General features: G+C 40.3%; 2 protein-coding genes across 3 annotated transcripts in view; one reads left to right on the top strand and one right to left on the bottom strand.

The window, feature by feature from the left end:
• Positions 1-15,476, bottom strand: part of SPIRE1 (spire type actin nucleation factor 1) — a 107,121-nt gene extending 91,645 nt beyond the window's left edge. For both annotated transcript variants that reach the window (XM_063130522.1, XM_063130523.1), the window contains exons 1-2: positions 15,128-15,476; positions 6,434-6,468 (exon numbers count right to left, since the gene is read on the bottom strand). In XM_063130522.1, coding sequence (XP_062986592.1) covers positions 6,434-6,468; positions 15,128-15,476 — 384 coding nt within the window. The remainder of the gene's footprint in view (positions 1-6,433; positions 6,469-15,127) is intronic.
• The window catches only part of IMPA2 (inositol monophosphatase 2), a 288,143-nt gene that overhangs the window by 226,059 nt on the left and 40,729 nt on the right, over positions 1-21,355 (top strand). The window lies entirely within an intron of this gene.

Here is a 21,355-nt window from a genome sequence, read left to right as displayed (position 1 = left end):
AGAAAATGCCCTTCTCAACACTCTTACTGTTCAATTCACTTTTAGAAACAAAAATAAACAAAAAACAAAGGCAACATATGTTTACATCCAATGAACATTAAGCTTTTATTTTCCCCCTTTTATTTACTTCTTTTACCCTAACAGTACTATTCTGTTTTAGGTTTAATTTTAGAAACCTCTTCCTCTCTAAAATATTTTCATATAAATAGAACACCTCACCTGATCACTGAGAATGTTCTCTTAGGGAACAATAATTTTGCAAATAGGAGTAGGTAAAAATTCTGAACGTTTATATGTTCCCACAGTACTCCAGATTTCAGCGGAACATGTCCTGTTGGCCTTAATATAATGGCTGTGTTCAGATGATCAAATCAGCACAAAGTCCCTTTGCTCTTGTATCATTCCTCCTTTCATGCAAGTGAGGGAATAAACCTGGAAGTAGCAGTTAACCAGAGCTTCTCATTATGTCTGAACTAGGAATTATGGTTAATGGGTTCCAAACAAGGATTTGCAAGCCAGCATTAAACATGGCTTCATATCCTGGCTTGTTTGACAGGTATTCATCATAGTTTCCTAATTTGGCAGTTAACAGGAAATTATTATTAACTGCAACTTCCTAACTTAGTTTCTTGCTTGTGTGAAGCATCATCAGAGGATTATGTGCAGGCACCCAAAGATCAAGCATATCCTGGCTTATTAAGACAGGATTTGGTTGTCTGAATACAGCCATAATGCCAACATGTCAGACTTGGGAAAGTTTCTTTTTTTGATTCCATCTCTGACTTACATTGGAATGTACATAAAGGATAACGGCCAAGCTAGACCTGGTTAAATATGAAATGTAGTCATCTACAGTGTCAGTTCAGAAGCACAATTAAATACCAGCTACTCCCACTCCTGGCATGGAATGCTTGCTTTTTAAGGAGTGGACTGATTGCATATACTTTAGTCATGCCCACAATTTGTGTTCTGTAAATTCAGATTCAGGCTTTTAAAGCAAATATCTGGACTTTGGCAAAGAAAAAAAAACCCTTAAGACTACATAAATCTGCTCAACTGTGATTTAATTCAGGGTTTTACTTCAGAGAAATATTTCTCACTCTTAAAATCTCCACACCTAATGGAATAGATGTGCAATATGCACTTGGGTATGTGCACCTGACTATATGAGAACTGATCCTTATTATTTGACTTGGTATGGTTCAGAACAAGTGTATTCAGGAACAATGGGTTGAGGAGGGTGTTGGTGGCCACTGTACCTCTTGTAGATGCCATTATGTCTCCCACCATGGTCTCTATAATCCTGCCTACTACCTGCCATCACTTGTTTTCAACGGCAAGAGCAGCTGAACATTATTATTGTGTTATCACCAATGATACATGAAATAGGATTCTATAACTGTTATTGAAAGACCACCAATACTGGTCAAATCAACACAAATTAGAATTCCTTTTGGCCAATGAACATTATATTTCTCTTTGGATTTTAAACCATTGCCTGGATGTAGTTTATTTTCTTAAAAAAATGTTAACTTCTTTATTCATACTTTCTATTTTTCTTCTTACTTAAGTTTTCAATTATATTTTTTTTCAGCCTACATTTTTAATTCACAATGTGTGCACTTTTACTTTTACTTTACAATTCTTTAAGAGTAGGTTTTATAAAACTTAGGTTTCATTCCTCCACTCTTTCCCTAGAGGAAGTTCAGTCTGCTTTACTTAAAGATTTCTGAGCATAACGACAAACACAATAGTACTATCCAAGCAGAACTATATAGTGAATAGCCTTTATATTTAGACTTGCCAGAAGGTTTTGAAAATTGGAAATAATGGTAGGACATTCTCTTAACACTTGGGCAATTCAGCTATCCTTCTCAACTGAACCTTAAAAGTACTTTGGATGGACTACTTCTACTAATTGCCACATCATGTACTACCTCCTTTCAAAAGCCAAGCAGAATGTCTATGCTGAAGAAAAGTCAAACTGAATTGTACATTGCATTTTATTGAACTAAACTACCCAGATATCTAACAGTAGATCCCAAGTTATCTTCTGCCTGCCCTGAATTAGAGCACATGTCCCTCACAATATACAAGAACAGGGGAGAACTTGATTAAACCAACACAGCTGCCCCTCCTCTATCAAGTCTTGTTTGATCTCAGCTAAGTCACCAACTTGGGAGATAGTTGAATGCATTCAATTACTCAAAAATAACTATTGATTGCACCCTTGATGATTGAAAGCCCCCAAACTTAGAGGCTTACCATCATTCAATGCAGGGCGGAAGTAGCAGCAGAGGCTATCTTCAGGGCTTCAGCAGGGGAGGGAAGGAGGCTAGAGAGGCCTCAAATAGCTCATATCCTGGCCTCTCCAGTTTCCTCCCGTCCCTGCCCATTGAAATGCCCCCATTTCCCCTCTCCACGGTCACTCTTCCAATCTCAGAGGCAAGCCTGTTAAATATAAACATTTATTTTTATATATATACCATAGCTGTACTGCAATGCACTAAGGCAGGGGTGGGCATGCGGTAGATCTGGATCTACTGGTATACCTCTGGGTGATTTGCAGTACTTTCACCAAGGATTTCTGACTCCCAGTTATTTAACAATAACAACAAAATGACTCTTCCCACCCTAAATTCTACTGCTGAAATGAAGGAAGGTTGGAGTAATGAGGAGTGTAAAGACTGTGATCTTGGTTTAGTTTAGAATTGTTTAATTCTAAACGTAAGTCTTTTGTACTAGGCTTGCTGGTTCTAGTAACTAAGTAGATCCTGCCCATCTTGGCACTTAGGGATTTGGTAGTGGTAAAGCTTCCAGTAGTGAATGGCTAAGCAAAATTTGCCTAAACATGGTGCAATAGGTCAGGCAGAAGTGTCTTTGACTGTCATTGGCTGAATTGCTCTGATCCTAAAAAGGAGCAAGGCAGGCAGTGGAGAAAGGACAAAAGAATCAGAGGCTCACAAATGATAGATAAGGACCTGAAAAGACTGACAGAAGACCACAGTGATAAGAGGAAAGGCTTAAGAAAGGGAGGAAAAATGAGAGAATCATTAGAGAGGTTGCTGCACATGGCCAGGTACTGTGAAGCTGAAGAGACATGAAGTTTGCATATTGATTTGAAGTAGCTGTCCATATGTTTGGTTTCAAGCATCCAGTTTTGATAGCACTAGCAGATTACACCTATTTTGCTTTATAAAAGGATCTAAAAACAGTGTTTCTATTCCACTCACATGGCATGCTTTGTCTCTGTCTTTTTTTAAGTAAGAGGCTATTTTGGATTTTATGCATGTCAGATGACAGAAACTAAAGTAGTTAATAGTCTGGTTTAAGGTCTCAAAGAATGATTCTGTGTCTTCTCCAAACCCTGGTAAATAAAACTGATGGTTATCATCAAAAAATACAGACAGCTAATTCTAGTATTATCGGTTCTAATGGGGACACAAACTTAAAATACTCGGTTGAGGCAGATTTTGCTCTCTACCAAAGTTACTTTTCCCTCCATGTTTTTAGTCCATTTATCTTTAAAATAATAAATAATGCATTGGAGCATTTTGGTTATTTTGTTAAATTATATGACCTGAATATTTCTCAAATGTTTTATAAAAGCTTTAAAACTATAAAATTAGTAGCCAAGAAATGCTGTGTTGCCTCATATTTAAAGCTAACCTTCCTGTGCACTTAATATATCATATTTTGATACTGATAAGATGAAACAACATACTAATTTGAGACTCTTAGCTGAATCCTATAACCTGTTCAGAGATACATTCAGGTGCTACTCATGGAGCTCCTGATCACTACACAGTACCCAGTACAGTGTCCACCATCACAATCATATCTTTAATTTAATTAAAAATGGCGACAGGAGCAAGATGCAGCAATGTGACAAATCTCAGCAGTACCACGGAAAGCCCAAGGGCACTGGGATGCAGAGGCCAAGGGCACCAATCAGAAGCAGTATGTCCAAAACATCTAAATCAGGGCTAGGCAACCTTGTGTCTTCCAGATGTTTTAAGAAAACAACTCCCTGACAATTGGAATGGATTTCTAAATGCTAGATATTCAAGAGCCAAATCTACACTTCAATGTACAACCCTAATCATTAACTATTGCTTTCTTTTTCTCCAATTAAAGAACTACAACTAAAGACTACCACAGATACAGAGCATCAGGGCTACCTGATCTCCGCAACGGTGCTACTTGAGGAGGGCAGCAAGAGGGGCAACTGGAAAGGAAAGAGGGCTGCTCTGATGGTGGCTCCCTTGCCCTGCCTCCCTCACCGCATCTATCTAGCTGTGAAGACTAGCGAATGTGTAATTAGTGCTGAGCAGAGCTAGGCCTATTATAACATTTGCAAAACAAAAACAAAATTGCTGAAATATTCTTCCCAGTGAGCTAATGCCTCAAAACCTGAATGGGTCATATAATGTAAGACCACCCCACTTACTAGAAAAACCCGAAAATATGGCATCTGTACACCTCTCTCAAAATGGGGAACTCAACATGCATTAACAAATGGTTATGGTACGTTGAGGTCACCCAGAAAGCTGAAATCTCCCCCCCCCCCGGCCCCAAAACCCTGTTTGCTAGGACAGTATGAAATGAGTATTAATATTTTTATACCAATCAAAACCTGAGTTAGTTGAACTCATAGCAAGTGTCAGAATTCTAATGTAAAAGCAAGCCAAGGTGAGATAGAATGTTGGACTGGGGGAAAAGGCACTTTCAATTGTAATAAGGAGAATATATCTGTATGTAGAATACTAGTGTTTCATAAGAGAAAGAAATGTATATCTAACTTTAAATGCATCTCACAACATTGCCTCATTGTTGGTAAATGCCTCTTATCAATCCATTTCTCAGCATTTTTACTAATAATGTATAGATTGTCTAAACAATCAGGCAGCTAATAAGTCATACAGTGTGTCAAAACAAAACTGACAGAAGCTACTATATTCCTATTCCCTACTGCCAATAGTTTACATAGCTCCCAACATACCTCAGCATTGACTGTGCTAGCAAGGGCTGATGGGTGTTATAGGCCAAAATATCGAGAGGGACATTATTTGCCCACCTCTGATGTACACCATCAGTATCTTTCTTTCCATTTGGAAGGATCTTGAAGAGGTAGGGTTAAATTGTCACATATATATCTAAATCTATATCTATATCTATATCAATGATACACAGACTGGATGTCAAACCAATCAAAGTCCACATCTTGGGGATTACCTCATTTTCATGATTTTTTAAAAATAAAGACTAATAGTATTAGGGATAGTAGTAGTAAACTATAAAGAACAGGAATTACCATAAACAACTTGCAAACTGACATCAGCAAATACTGCTGGGTATTATTTATTCAATATAAATGAAATAATTAGTAAATAAGTTTTTGGAACCTACAAAATGAGGGAACATTTTTGGGACAAAACTTCTAATAATGTTTCAGTTAAACTCTGTCAGCTATACCTAACACTGCAAAGATAGAACATTTTTGTGTCTACATCCATTCCTGCCAAAGAATAAAATATTACATACTTTGGAGTCTGTCTGCATTAAAAACGTGAGTACCTGTGTGTGTTTATTACACTTTATTTCCCCAAATATAACCAATATCAGAACACTGCAAATGACATGGTAAAGTAAAAAAAACTGCCATTGTTTGAATTAAACTATATAAAAAGAACAACACTCAAAAGCCTAACTAGGACGATTGAGCTTACTATATTACATACAACCCATTGTCAACCATATTCATGCAATATTTTTTAAAAGAAGACAAACATAAAACTTGCTTTAAAAACAAAATTATCTTTTTTAAAAAACCCAAATAATATCAAACCCTCCTGACCCTTTACTTCCCACACCCTCTGACACTGGAGTTTATGTGCGGGGAGGGGGGCTACATGGCTGTGACATCTAGCCAAACAATATTGCTAGAAAATATTGATTCTTCCTGGTATGGAAGAAACAAATATCTAAGCAAAGTTGTTGGTAAATATCCATTCCTCTGCATCCTAACCACAATGAAACAAGAGCAATTGGGGCATATTGTTATGGTAAAGTGGCTGTGATATGTCATAGGAGCAAATTGTATGGCTCCTGTGCCATAAGCCAAAAACATCTTGGAAGTCCTTTCCTTGCTTACCCGTGGCATTTTGAAAGCCCCACTGCTTGAATAGTCCTTTCATGTGATCCAGCAGGGCTCTTCTTATGTTCTTCAAGCTTTTTTTCCTTTTCAATTCAGACGCTTTATGCAGACAGACAGCACACCTTTCTTTAAAAACACATCTCTCTCTTCTGTGGCAATGCTATCATTGCAGATAGTTAGCACTTAACAGAAGCTTCTGAAAAAGCCATGGGAAAGTGCCCTAAGTTTCATTGAGTGTAAAACACAAAAAGTAACACTTATATAAGTTCTTCTTACCTCTGTTTCTGGACAGCGCAAATGTTCTGATTTACCTGAAATTAAATATATATATATGTGTTACTTCCACATTTTTACAAAAGCAAATATAAACTCAAAACCAAAATTAGACAATTTCACTTGCATCCTCCAGACACTCATAGTAGTATGTTAAAAAGAGTCACTAATCTTAAGGTTTGAATGCATTCTGCAGTAACTACTCTGTGTGTGAGTGTGCATATATGTGTAAACTCTCCCTCTCTCCTTCTCTCTCTCTCTCTCACACACACACAAAGATGTGGCTTTTAGGTTGCAATTGGCATGTGAAAAACAACCTATTCCAGCTGCATCCTCCTCTTTGAACACTTCAGTTCCTAAGGCTACAACTGGAGCACACTTCCTTAGAAGTATGTTCCATTAAATTCAGTGGTACATGCATCCTACGAAAAATGGAAATGTTTAGGATGCAAGTAAATGTGCAGAGGGTAGAACATCTAGCTATTCTGGACAGAGAAAAGGGAAAGGTAAAAGCTACTGCTTCTGAGACACACACTCCATGGCTACAGCTGTCAGCAACCCCTGTGAATCTACAAGGACAAAAAGGACTGAGGAAACTTTGTAGGAAGCTGCACTGAAGGTCAGAAATGTCATGATTTCCAGCTGAAATTCCTCCAACTCAATTTACCTGCCTCCATACTGACCTGCTGCCACTCCTCCTTCTCTAGTTTGAGACAAAGTGAAGCAAGTGCTCTGGATTGCTGCCTTTTCCTTATATTTGCATGTTGCAGATAGGGTGGGGGAGAGAGGGATGATCCAAAGAGAAGAAACTGTGCTGCTTCTCACTTCCCAAGAGCTCAGTACAATGCATGATCTTCCTACTACTCTGTGATGTAGACAGGAGCAATTCTAAACCATTTACTTTATACAGGTATTAGCTGGAAGAGGACACAGCCTCTTCCCTTCTAGGTTGTCTGTGCAAAGTGATATTATACCTCTGCTGCAGGGTACTCCCTCCGGCTGTGAATCGAAAGAACAGGGGGCAATTATCATGGCCCAGGCACTGCATTTGCTGTTCATGGTAAGGCTTCACAGTGATAAGTAAATTAATATATGCATTTAAAAACATATTATATTGTATCTGTCCTCCATCTTCCCACTGAGCCACTTCCTCTGCTATATTGAAACTGCATTGTTGAGAACATGGGCTCAATTGCTGCTTTCCCACTCTTTACCGCAGCACTATTTTGGAGTTGTGCACTTAGGGGTGCCCTTCCCACTGTAAGGAGAGAGGGGCACAAGGGTGAATGTTTACATGTTCATACGGAAGTAATTCCTCCATTTCACTTTATGAGCACACAAACGAAGTGGGGGAAGCCTGTTGATTCAAAGCTTACAGAGCACAGCTGAGAGAGGGTGTACTCAGCAAAGTGCAATTGAAGGCAATGAGTTACTTTTGGGTAGCCATGTTTAGCCCTCTGCAATCATCCCGCACCACACAAGTTTCCCTTTAGCCAATCAGCACTGCTTCCACCAGTTCACACCGAAGCTAGCTGAGGTCACACAGACAGACTTCCAAACTGCACTGAATCTACAGTGACTGGAAAATCTGTCACAAAATGAGTTTTGGGGGGAAATGGAGTTAGAGCAAGAAACACCGTACTAGCTATGGAGAGGGGCAGGTATCATCTGACATGATCGACTTAGGAGTGCAGTAGAACCAGAGTAAAAGCACCATGTATATATCCACCCACGCCTAGACTCATTGAGAGGGGAAAGAAAATTATGGAAGTGCCTTATACTAAGTCAGACTATGAGACGTAAGCAGGCCTATACCTGTTTATATGTCACATACTGTGACATAAACAGGAAATCCTGGTTGTCAATGAGAAGACGCAATTAATTTGTTTGACAAGTTACTTTCGTCTGTATTTTACAATCTTCACTCTATTCTGCTTTTGAAAAAATAGATATCAACAGAAGCAATAAAAAATGAACTTTAAAAAGGCACCTGTAAAATTTTTGTTGGCCTTGGTAACCAGCCAAAAGCTGTACTAGGCCTTGCTTCATAGGAATAAGATGCTGGTATGCTGAAAGTCTGAGTCAAACATTTCCCCTAATGCCATCCACAGCTCCATGTTCAGAAAACATATGACACATTGTTCATGTCTCACTGTGAGGTGCTCTCTGAAGGTCAGCAAGCCAACTAAATTCAGAACCCAACTAGTGCCACCCTTTACAATCGCAGGAGCATTCAGCATACAACCCACCTCTCCCTCCTTTTTTTAGCATATTCCAGCACTATCCAGTTCTCACTAGCCACTTCTGTTGCCCAATGTATGGCATCTTTTGCCTCTCTCAAATTAACTTGGGACTGTTTGGCATCAGCACTTCATGCACTAAGCAATGTGTAGAGCTAAAAGGAAATGAAAAAGAGAAGCTCATGTGCTCATCATTAGATGCAAGGGGGGGAAAAGTGCCACACAGTTCAGTACACTTAGGTGGATGGGAAGGGGTCACTCTTTATGTCAAAAGAGACCATCTTCATGATAAGCAGGTTTGTAGACACCTGTCTTTAAATTCAAAAATAAAAAATGTTTTAAAGTGACAAGACTGCAAATCTTGCTTGTCAAGTTTTTCATTGTACTACAATTCTAGCCCAATTTTTATTTTTCCCACCGTTCAGGAAGTTATGACAGTATATGTCTGACATTCTGCTCTGCAGAAACAGAAGACTTGACATTAAAGTGAGTCATACAAATTTATGGCTCAATTTCAACAGAAGCACCTAAAAAGAATGCAAACATGGACCTTTCCCACTTTCCTTCCTCATTCATATTCCTTTCCATGGTTTCTCCTCAAACTAAAGACATAAATTAACTGGAAACACATATTAATTGATTTCCAATCTCTTTTCGATATAAAATAAAACATGATGCCCACTGAAATCATATGTACATCTATCAGAAATCCACATCTTTAGATAAGTAATGGCCCTGGGGGAAATATTAGGTGTAGATCTAGAAAGTGTGCTTAGGAAAGGTGCAATCTTTCAGCTGCAGCAGTCTAGCTGAAAAATATGAATAGAAATAATTGTTTTTTACTCAAACTAATGCAATAATGTATACAATCTTCTGCACTATATAAATTGTGATTTAAGACATCCGACACTCTTACATAGCCCCATAAGGGGTATGTAAAATATAACTTCAGCAATAACAGAGCCTTAGGCTTAGATTGATACCACAATTGTTTCCAGGTTTAACTTAATATGCATATACAGAATAAGCTAACTAAAAATCCCCACTGAACATAGCTTTTTGAATTCTGCTATCAGAATCAGAACTTTGTCATATTTATTGGCTGAGGATGAAAGTATTTCTTAACAGTCTTTTAATATTTCACCTCAGCAAATTTTTAACATAACCCAGTCTCTAATAGATGTACAATTCCCTATACTTCCTATTCAATAGCTTTAGGAGGTCCTCAGACTCCGTTCCTGCAAACATCAGTTTTCACAGTTATCTGTTATTCTGCAGTGAAGATAGATGAAAATAATTCATTCAGCTTCTCTGCAGTCCCCTTATCCTCCTTTAATATGCCCATACCACAGAGAATCAAGTGATGGTAAGTTCATGGGTGCAAAACAGTGGAGGAATCCACACAATCACATAAAATAGCAGCAGCAACAAAAACAATCCATTGTAACCTATTGCAAAAGGGAACACTGAGAAAACATGTCTGCAAAGTTGAGTGTGCGTGGGTAGGATGATGACAATGACAAGAAGGATAATAATAACCTCAGAGCACCTTATAAAGCACTTTGGATAGCTTCTTTAGAGTTCTGACCGCACCACTGACTTCAGAGCCACCAACATTCATTGGGCAGGAACTCACATGACTGATCGCTTTTCCATACAAAAACATTATTCTACATATAGGGTTGGATCCAGATTTAGTCATAATTAGAAATCAATGGGACTTTTAGTCAGAACTAACTTGTTGCACAAGTGTTGGGCTATATCCAACACTTGCACAAAAGCATTTCCCTTCCCCTCTACAGCTGCCAAATCCACTCAAGGGTCCCCCAAACCTCTGGAGCAGATTTGGGGGAATAGGGAAAGGCTGAAGATGAGGGGGTATTTGATCCATCAGTTGTGTCCATTCCGTTGCAGAAGGACACTGTTTGATACAACTCTTCTATCTAGCCCAAAGGTCACAGAGGCTGGAAGTTCCAAGACAGTTAAAACTGGAGATAGGCTCTTAAGTAGGTTAATTGACTATATATTACTTCATGCTCAAGGTTCAATTCATTACCATATTTGCAGAAATATATTGTCCTAGGTCATATTTGCTAACAGTTCTAAAGTTTATTCACTTCCTCTTGGAGATTGCACTACGACATAGCTTACTTGTTTGAACTATCTGAATTTGGTTTACTTAGCATTGTTTTATTTAGTACTGTTTGCCTTCATCCACCCAGTTTAAGGAACATCATAATCTAACTGCTAGGTGTAATTTTCTTCAGGGAAAGGGTTGATCTATCTGATCTTAAATTTCTTCCAGAAATATAAATGTACACAATATTTATATATTTCTCCTTGGAAGAGTTGGACATCATTAGAACAATCCTATGTGTGCCTACTCAGAAGGGAGTTAGTCTGTGTTAAATAGGGCTGCAGCCTAAATAAATGTCTGCTACATTTTCTATTCATTATCTGATGACATCATGACTGATCACATCCTCTTTCACCATTATAAACCAAGTTTGAATGTTCACTACAAGAAGATAAATATTTTTAATATACTCAATAGTTAGTATTTGGTTGCTTTCTTATTAACAATGGCACAGGTGCAGCTGTATTATAGATGACTACTGATTTTGGGTGGGGATGACTATGACCATAGGAGACAAAAGTCACAACCACCCTGTATGATAGGAACTGGATGAATATCATGATGAAAATAATACTCCTGCATCCAATTTGTTGCTTCTGGACATAGTTCTTTCTTACTAGATCAATAGGCAAATGTTTAATACTTTGTTTTAACTAATGAAACAAATATTAAATTGAATGACTAAAATACTTAAATTATATATCAATATCCAGTATTTATTTTAATGGTTATATGCAACACATATAAGTTTACATGTCTCACTGCCAATTTTAAACTTTAATGTTGCACAAAAATAGTATGTCATAGAGCATTTCTACACAAGGCTTTTATTGTACGCTTGCTATTGGTCACTCTTGGAAGTCTGTGAGTCCTTTACACTACATCGTCAACTTCCAGGGCCTCTCCTGCACTTTCTGACCTTCATTCCACTTTTAAAAATATCGGAGATAACCTGATAAAAGGTGATAATCTGATATATCAACTGTGTGTAATGATGCCATTGTGCTATAACCACATTGTCATCTAGTGGTTGTAAAATAAAACCTATAGAATTTATTTATTTATTTATTTATTACATTTATATACCGCCCCATAGCCGAAGCTCTCAAGAAAGGAAGTTCTCAATTCAAAGCATGTGTTTGTCCGTGTAAGGGAGTCGATCCTGCAAAAAATCTGGTAGCAGAAAGCCCAAGTAAAAATGCAGGATTTCAGCTTGTGTGATGAACCCCATAAGCTTAAATGGGTGATTTTAATGGATCAGATCAAAGAAAATAATCAAAAAGGCTTTTTTTCTTAGTGATGCTGAAATGTTTTGAAGGGATTAATAAGAACATAGTGAATATGTTCTGCAAATGTAAAGTTTAATATTGCTCCATTCCATATCATCTGAGATATACCTACCAGATCTTTAACCAAGGCCACTTCATCATGCCATCATCTCTGTACATGTTACAGCATTGCATAATCAGATACAGTGTTATCACAGCTAACACCAAATAATGGTGGAGGTTATGTCAGTAAGTTCGCTTATGCTGCACCATAAGGAGTGTAAAAGTAGATACACTGGCACCAGAGCAGTTTGTTTAAACCTAGATCTGTCCCAATCATGTAAAAAAGTGATGGACTGATTTTAACAGCAAAAGGTGGATGCAGGTAGGTGTTTCTAACTCCAATGTGCCTGCAGCTTTCTTTTAAAAGATGCTTTCCTGGGTTTGACTTTGAGAAGAAATGATTGGGTAAGATGCTGAGGAGAGATCATAGAATCATAGAATAGTAGAGTTGGAAGGGGCCTATAAGGCCATTGAGTCCAACCCCCTGCTAAATGCAGGAATCCACCCTAAAGATATGCTGCTGGTAGAAGGAATGTTCTCCACTGGTCACTTTCATATGCATTTTGCTTATAAATTGGACCCCAAGCATCCCCCTCTTTGGGTATGACTCCCAAAGATGAGATGGAAAAATACTATGACAGACTACTCAAATTGCTGTGTGAACAGGTTGCTGCTCTGGTACAACCTTAGCTGAAGTGCTAATAGATTCCTATTCTACTTTTATAAACCTTTCCTCCCTGTAGTAGTTTTAAAAAGCTACACTACTTGCAGCTAGCAATATTTTGTTAACTGTGATCATCCCCACTTGAAGACATCCCAAAATTACTGCAAAACCTACTATCTTCCACACAGATGCATATGGAATAGAACGGATGGTATTGTATTTGATCTCCTACATTTTGAGATCAATAAGAGTTTAGAACATAGCTAAGGAATGAAGAGACAAAGAACATTATCTTCATTTCACTAATTATAGCTAACATTAAGAAGAGTTTCCAAATACCGAATGCTCCCAACTGCATGCCAACAAAAACTTTTAGAAAATACCAGTCATATTTTTGTGTTGTTCATTGTGTTGGGACTAAAAACTTGTCTAGGAGTTGCATTCCGTAACCTGAAAACCCTGTGCCTTAATCCCATATATGTGGGAGTTCACTATCACTAAATTGCTATGTGAAACATTCCCTATTCCCCAGCCAGTTAATGGAAAGGAAGTCCATCTTGCATGTGCTGTAGAACTTTAGAAGCCAGTGACGAATTCTTTAAAACATTATGAAGGGCCCAACATCCAAAGCCAGGTGGATATTAAACAGTATAGCACTCTCCATTGTTCTCCCTATAACTGTAGAAGAAGCAAATTCCACACCATGTCCTACAATCTAAAAATCAGTTACTCCCATTTTGAAGTCTTAATATTACCTCTGGTTCTATTATGTTCACTTACAATCCATAGCAAAATAAGGATTTGTGATGCATGCTGTGTGCCATTTTTCATATGTAATGCTTTGTTGACTGTACAAGTAAAATGACAGCCATAATCTGTTTACTGCTAGAATGCAATTATGTTGAGCTGGCTTTGAAACGTAGTTTAGGATGCTGACTTCATAATCAGAGATATTTGAAGGCACATGCTAACACATGCAACACTAAGGCAATATGGTATTACTTTACTCATGTACATAAAGTGCATATTATATATAATTGCAGGGTCTGTTTAATGTATTGTACATAAGTACTCACTTCCAAGGAAAAGGAATACACGAAGTCACATTTTATTTCCTGTATTCATTTAAATTGGTTTGATATCCTCATTTACTGATGGTTGCAAATACAATAATGATTTGTACACATCAGAATATGCATTTTCACTTGTTTTCTATAAACAGCTCTTACAAATAGATGTGTGACTGCAGGAGTCCCACTGTAAGTCTCATTGATATCAATGCAATTTACTCCCAAATATCTTGGTTTAGGATAGCAGCCTCACTTGTTTTGGATTTTAAAACAAAACAAAACAAAGGCACAAAGCCAACAGACATTAAAACCTCTTGCTAACAGCATGCCTGGGCTCTGACAGCTGCTCTCTTTGTTTTGCTTTGCAGTGCCCTCCCCCATCGTCATGCTGACCTACATGAGCAGCTTTGCATCATTTTCTTTTCTACAAGCTTTCTCCAAGCAAGAACAGAGAAAATTCTGGCTGGGAAGGAGCCAGAGCAATTCTGGTAAATACACAGATGCATTCTCTATCTGCTGTCTGCTGAGAGCAAATACACCCATCTATGTTGTTATATTGTAAACAGAAATGCAACAGCAAGATGTTATTAGGTCCTCTAATCCAAAAATGAAACCTCTCTCAAACACAAATCAAGGCATCTGCTCAAGTTAATTAAGCTACCCTGCCGACACAGACCTGCTTCACCCATACACCGGCCATAATGCAGTATTTGAGGGAAGGAATGATTTTTGCTGATATGACGAGATTTCTAGATTTCAAACCAACAGAGAAAATGCTATATTCATTGAGAATGGATAAAGAAATGCTAAATACTGAACTCTTCATATAAAAGGAGTAGCTTAGGGAGAGGATGTATAAACAAGATAAACAGAAGCGCTTTTGTACTGGTGTGGGGAGGGAGAGGAGTATCGTCACCCTGAGACAAGACGCGTCAGCCCACATTCATGTAAACAGAGAAAAGAGATGAAAAAATGGTAGAAAGAAAGCTATGGTAAAGATCCCTCTCCTCCCCCCGCCCCCCCCCCCCCGCATCGCATAACTGGAGATGTGCAACCTCCAGCATCCAAGATGATGGCAGGTGGGATGGAAACGGGGGTGGCGGGGAGCGTTGCTAGGGGCATATTCATCCCCCACAGAAAGAAAGTGACAAGGTGGAAAACAGCCCAGGAAGAAACTGGCACCAGGACCACGAGGAGCCTCGGACGAGAACCGGCTGAGGCGAGCCGGCCGGCTGCCCCGACGCGCTCATTCTACCTGCTCCTGGCGGGCTCCGAGTGCCGCCGCCGCCGCCGCCGCCGTCCAGGGTGACGGCTCCGTCCCTCCAGATACGGATGTCAGCGGGGCTCTCCACCCTGTGGGTCGGGGACTCCCCGCGGCGGCTTCGGTCACGGAGGGACCCGCAGCATTGGTAGCACACGGCCCACGCCTGCTCCTCGTTGATGGGCTGGTTGTAGAGCTTGAGAATCTCCTCCAGCGACAGGGCGTTCTGCAGCGCCGCGGCCGCCGCCAGCGCCTGGCCCGGCCCGTCGCATCCCCCGTCTTCTCTGCGGCCGGAGGTGCCCGGCCCGGGCTCGTCGCTTCCCGCAGCACCGGCGTGAGCCATTCCCTCTGCAGGGAAAAGCCTCTGGGCTGCCGTTTTCGTCCTCCGACTTGCCTGCGCCTCACCTCAGCCGCCGCTGTTTGCCATTGCGCGCTGCCTTCATCTTCTTCCAAACTCCTCCCCGCCCCCAACCACCACCGCCGCCGAGCGCGTGAGCGGCCGAGCACAGTCCCAGTCACCGGCAAAGAATCCAAGCGCCGCCGACCCTGCGGCCACAGAGCGAGCGAGAGAGCGAGCGACTCACTGCTCAGTCAGCCAGTCACGGCGAGGGAGGAGAGCTGAGCATGAAGGGCGGGAGTCACCTCATAGCAACGCAATGGCGTCCCTCTTCCCCCCACCCTTCTGGGGCTACACCGCCTCCTGCCTGCGGGAAAACCAGGAGACCAAGAAGAAGAGAAAAGAACGGAAGAGGGTGGGAGGAGAGAGAATAGGGCTCTCTGCTCAAGCACGCGGGTCCGGCGTCCTCCTCAAAGAAGAAAATCAATTAAACACCGAAGCCTTCCGCGAAGAGATTTGCCAGGCGGAATGATATGGCAAACCCGGTCGCAGTGCTCCGTTCCTAAATTAATAGGAGCCTCTAATCCCTTCCCGCCGAACTGTGTACAAGTTCCTGAATGCGTCTTCAGACGTTCAGAAGTCGATTTGGGAAGGAGAGCGGCTATTGCTCGATGGTCAAGCAGAAAGTCGCAGCTTCAGTTCCTGGCAGCCAGCTGCCCAAGACCTTAAAATCAATGCCAGCCAGTAGGGGTAGATCTGGGGTAGACTTGCAGGATCGCCTTCATTTTTTGGTTTGTTCCTTGAGATCCAGCAACGGGAGCCAGGGGCAAAATAGTGGCTCAGGTTGGGGGGGGGGGGAGAGATGCCCGCTAGGCCCATGCTTGGCCCAACAAGTTGTGACCAGTCAGTCCAGAACTAAGTTCACAAATCTTTTCATCCAAAAATCTACTCCTGGTTTCCCCCCATCCTCAATCAATCTTTTTCAGCAATTTAATTTACGAGAGAGATAAGCATTTTGCCAGACCTTTGGGAGTCAGAAAACTTGATCTAGCTTCTGCCCACCCTTAAGGTAGAGTCTACTCAGTAGACTATACAGAACAGAAGGTTAGGTACTCACACTACCTCTCAAGATTTAACGTTATAAATATATAATGGTAAAAGTGTGTGTGAGTGAGAGAGAGAGACTATGATTAATTAGTGCCCACAGCAATTCATGTAGAAATTTACATTTGATAATGTAAATGTGGTGATAGGACATCCTAACCTACAACAGTTCAAAGGATGTTCTTTGTTACTCTCTCACATGGTCCAGGGTTAGGAACCGCAATGGAAATCTAAGCATAGATGAGCATTAACTTACGTTAAAGGCATATTGTCTCACTATTTAAACCCCTAGCTCAAAACATTATCTCAGGAAAGACATAATGCTAAAGGCTCCTCCGGCTGTTCTTTCCTTTGAAAATAATACAGACAACAAAAACAAGTTTACCACAACTAGCCATTCAGTCCTTAGCTGTGCAATATCTGAAATCTTGTTGTCACATTCATATAATATATTTTAGATTAAAAATCTTTATAGAGCAGCTCCCCCCACAAAAAAATAATATGTGAAGAGACCCAAACCAACTAATGTTATGCTCTCTGCCTTGCCTTCCTAAATTTTATTTCTTACCCTTTGCTTGAACCATGTCCCAGCTTATTTCGTAACTTATTTTTGTCCTGTCTGGCTTTTCATCCTGTTCTGCATATTCTGGCCAGAATTCCTTGGATACAACACCATGCTGCTAGGTGAGAAGGCCATAGCTTACCAGTAGAGGACACGCTTTGCATACAGAAAGTCCTAGACTTAATTTCTAGCATGTTCAGTTAAACAGGCTCTCTGGCAGCAGGACTGGGGAGCTTCCAGACAGAGAGCTCATAGTGTTACCAATCAAAAGGCATTGTGCACCTATTCCATCTTTTCTTCTTTAACTGATTTTTTCTAGTAAGGAAAAACATGGAAGAAGCACTGGGAAGACATGGGAGAGTTACAAATGGGAAATGTTGGGGAGATTGCAGGATTAAGCCTTGTTGTGGGGGACGGGGAGTATCCCTTGGTAGAATAGACAACACTGGGCTAAGACCCATGGCCTGGCTTAGAAAGACAGTTTCAGATAGTAACATGCAGTCTATATACACTTTTCTCCCTGTTGCTTTTCATAGCTATAACAATCTATACCAGATTTGCCCAATTGGTGTCCTCCAGATATTTTGAACTACAATGTCCATCAGTCCCAGATAGCATGGCTAAGGCCAATGGTCACAGCAAGGCATGTGCTATGTCAGCACACAAGCCGGTTAAGCACCTGTGTGAGGAGAAGATAAGTGCTATTTACTTACTTATTTATCTATTAAATTACTTAAGGTAATCATTTAAAACTCATATAAACTGATAAGCCATCAGCTGAAGCCAAAACAAGGGCACAACAAAGGGAGCTAAATCCCAGAAGGGTAATTCTTTATGAACTTATAGTTGGGAGCTAAATCCCAGGGGAGAAATCCAGCAGGAGCTTACAGTATGTATATCAGTTGCTCGGAAACATGGGTAGGAGGGTGCTGTTGCACTCATGTCCTGCTTATGGGTTTCCCGTGGGCAGTTGGTTGGCCCCTGTGTGAACAGAATGCTGGACTAGATCAGTGGAGGATGGTGAGTCCAATGTCAGTGGATGGTGAACCTGTTCCGGGTTTCAGACAGAACTCTAAAAGAGCTATCCAAGGTACAAACGTCTTTGGAGTTCTGACTGAAACCCATCCCACTGACATTGGAGCCACCAGCCTCCACTGGACTACATGGATCCTTGGTCTGATCCATCATGGTTCATTTTATGTTCTTATGAACCCAGCCTGATGTTGAACTTGAAAGCTTGCCCACTGTTTTGAAATAGCCTGGTTAGTTATGCCTGAACATGGATTTTTAAAAAGTTACCAGTATTGGTTGTATCATAAGCTAAACGTCCTATAATTTCCTGGATTTCCCCTAGATCCCTTTTAAAAAACTGGTATTATATTTGGCATTTTCTGGTCCTCTGGTACAGAGACTAATTTTAGGGAGATGTTACATACTTTTGTCAGAAGATCAGCAATTTCATATTTGAGTTCTTTAAGAAGTCTAGGATTGATACCATATGGGCCCAGTAATTTATTAACTTTCAATTTCTCAATAAGGCTGAGAACTTCAACTTTCGTCACCATTATTTGTCTCAGTTCCTCAGACTCCCTTCTTGAAAACATCAGTTCAGGCACAGGTACCTGTCCTATATCTTCTGCAGTAAAGACAGATGAAAATAATTAATTTGGTTTCTCTGTAATCTCCTTATCCTCCTTTAGTACTCCTTTAACTCCACTGTCATCCAACAGTCCAACCGTCTCCCTAGCTGTTTTTCTGCTTCTGATATATTTAAAGAATTCTTGATGGTTGGCCTTGATGTTGTTAGTGATGTTGCATCTCCTTTGTGCAAGCTTGTGCTCCCTTTTGTTTTCTTCATTTGGGCAAGAATTCAATTTTCTGAAGAAAATCCTCTTTTCTCTAATAGCTTCATTGACACTGCTCATTAACCATGCTGGAAACCTCTTGGATTTATTGCTACCTTTTCTAACCTGAGGTATACATTCTAGTTGTGCTTCTATTATTTTGGTTTTGAGTAACTCCAAGCATTTTGGAAAGATTTAACTCTCCTGACTTCCCCTTTCATTTTTTTTTACTAGTTCCCTCATTTTAGAGAAATTTCTTATTTTGAACTAAAATATGACTATGTTGGACTTCCTTGGCAATTTTCCACTTAAATATATATTAATTCTGATAGCACTGTGTTCCTTGTTTCCAATTGGTTCAACAACACTCACATCTTGTACTAGGTCCGGAGCAACATCATTTACAATTTAATTCAGGGTTGCCTCCCCTCTTGTTGGTTTCATGACCAACTGTTCTAGGGCATAGTCATTTAGGGCACCAAGAAACATAACCACTTTTTGACACTGGAACATGCATTTCTCCAGTAATTGAAACTACCCATTATTACAACTCTTCCTCATTTGGAGGAATGCCTGATTTCATTATCCATCTCAAAAACACCCTGAGGGTTCTGGTCTGGGTGACAATAGCATGTTTCTAGTATTAAATTAGTTTTGGAGTCTGGTACTGTCACCCACAACACAAGAGTCTTCCCCTTTTAGGTTTTCTAGTCTGCCCTCTTTGATGTACAGAGCAACACCTCTTCTGGCACACTCTTCCCTGTCTTTCTTAGAGTGTTTATATTCAATGATAACCATATGCCACTGGTTTTCTCAGCTCCACCAGGTTTACATAATGCTCACCATATCTAGGTTCTCCTTTAAAACCAGGCATTCCAAATCTCCTATTTTGGCTTAGAGGCTTCTAGCATTTGCATAGAAACATCTATACATGGTGTCCCTCTCCAGATGTTTTTGGCATGTGCATCATCCACTTTGGCCCTTAGGCCTCTTTGAGTGGCTATCATGTTTCACCATATACTCATTGCCTATTTCCTCCCCATCTCCATTTGGGCAATTGGAGACATTTTCAACATTATCCCCAAGGGATTATTCAACCGGAACCAGATGTTTCCCAGCTCCTCTCAGCTTTCCCCCAAAATGATTAAAAACTGCTCTGGCACTTTTTAAATGTTTAACACCAGTAGTCTGGTTCTATTTTGGTTCAAGTGGAGCCTGTCCCATCCCGCTTGTCCCAAAACGTTCCCTAGTGCTTAATAAATCTGACCCCCTCCTCCTTACACCACTGTCATCCGTGCATTGAGATTCCTCAGCTTTGTCTGTCTGGGTGGCCTTGTGCATAGAACAGGTAGTATTTCAAAGAAAGCCACCTTGGTGGTTCTGGATTTCAACTTCCTACCTAGCAACCTAAATTTGGCTTCCAAGACCTCACAACTATATTTCCCCCACATCATTGTTACTAACGTGGACCATGACCACTGATTCTACCACAGCATTATCTACAAAGCTATCTAGATAGTACATGATATCCACAACCTTCATGCCAGGCAAGCAATTTACAGTGCGGTCTACACACCCATCACAAACTTAGCAAACTTACTGTATTTTGTATTTGTGTTTTTAACCTGTTGGTTGTTTTATTATAGTTTTAATTTTTGTGAACCGCCCAGAGAGCTTTGGCTATTGGTCGGTATAAAAATGTAATAAATAAATAAATAAATAAATAAATAAAATATAAAATAAAATAAATTAGCAGTCTATGTGACTAACAATCGAATCTCCCACTACTACAAGACCCCCTGCCCCCCTGGAGGCATATTGTCAGTGTGAGAGGACATTTGCTTGTCTTTCAAGGAATGGGTCCCTTCTAAGGGATCATTTCCCTCTTCATCATAATGACACTCTCCTTCCCCGAGATTCCCATTCACCCGGGCAGCAGAGGAGTTGTCACCCACTGACTTGGAGATTCCCTGTTAGGTCCCCGAAGGTCTTATCCACCGTAGCCTTACATTCTATTAGAATGTAAGCCTATGTGGCAGGGTTTTGCTATTTTATTGTTTTACACTGTACAGCACCATGTACACTGAAGGTGCTAAATAAATAAATAAATAAATAATAACCTCTCTGACTCACTTAGTTCTCCAGGTCAGCAACCTTGACTTCAAGGGAACGAACTTGTTCCCTGAGAGCTAGGAGCTCATTACAGCAAGCACACATCCACAACTTCTGTCCAGCTGTCAGTCATACGTGTGGCATTCAGTGCAATACACTGCATAGCCCCTACAGGCTTTCTACCTTCATAAGGGTTTTTATTGCTATTATTGGGTTTGTTTACCTGGAAAAATAAGTTATTTACTAGAAGGTGGGGAATTTAT

Source organism: Elgaria multicarinata, chromosome 7 (genome assembly GCF_023053635.1).
Source record: "Elgaria multicarinata webbii isolate HBS135686 ecotype San Diego chromosome 7, rElgMul1.1.pri, whole genome shotgun sequence".
NCBI lineage: Eukaryota > Metazoa > Chordata > Lepidosauria > Squamata > Anguidae > Elgaria > Elgaria multicarinata.
The sequence above is the reverse complement of the archived record's forward strand: the minus strand, read 5'-3'. Positions and strand labels throughout refer to the sequence as shown.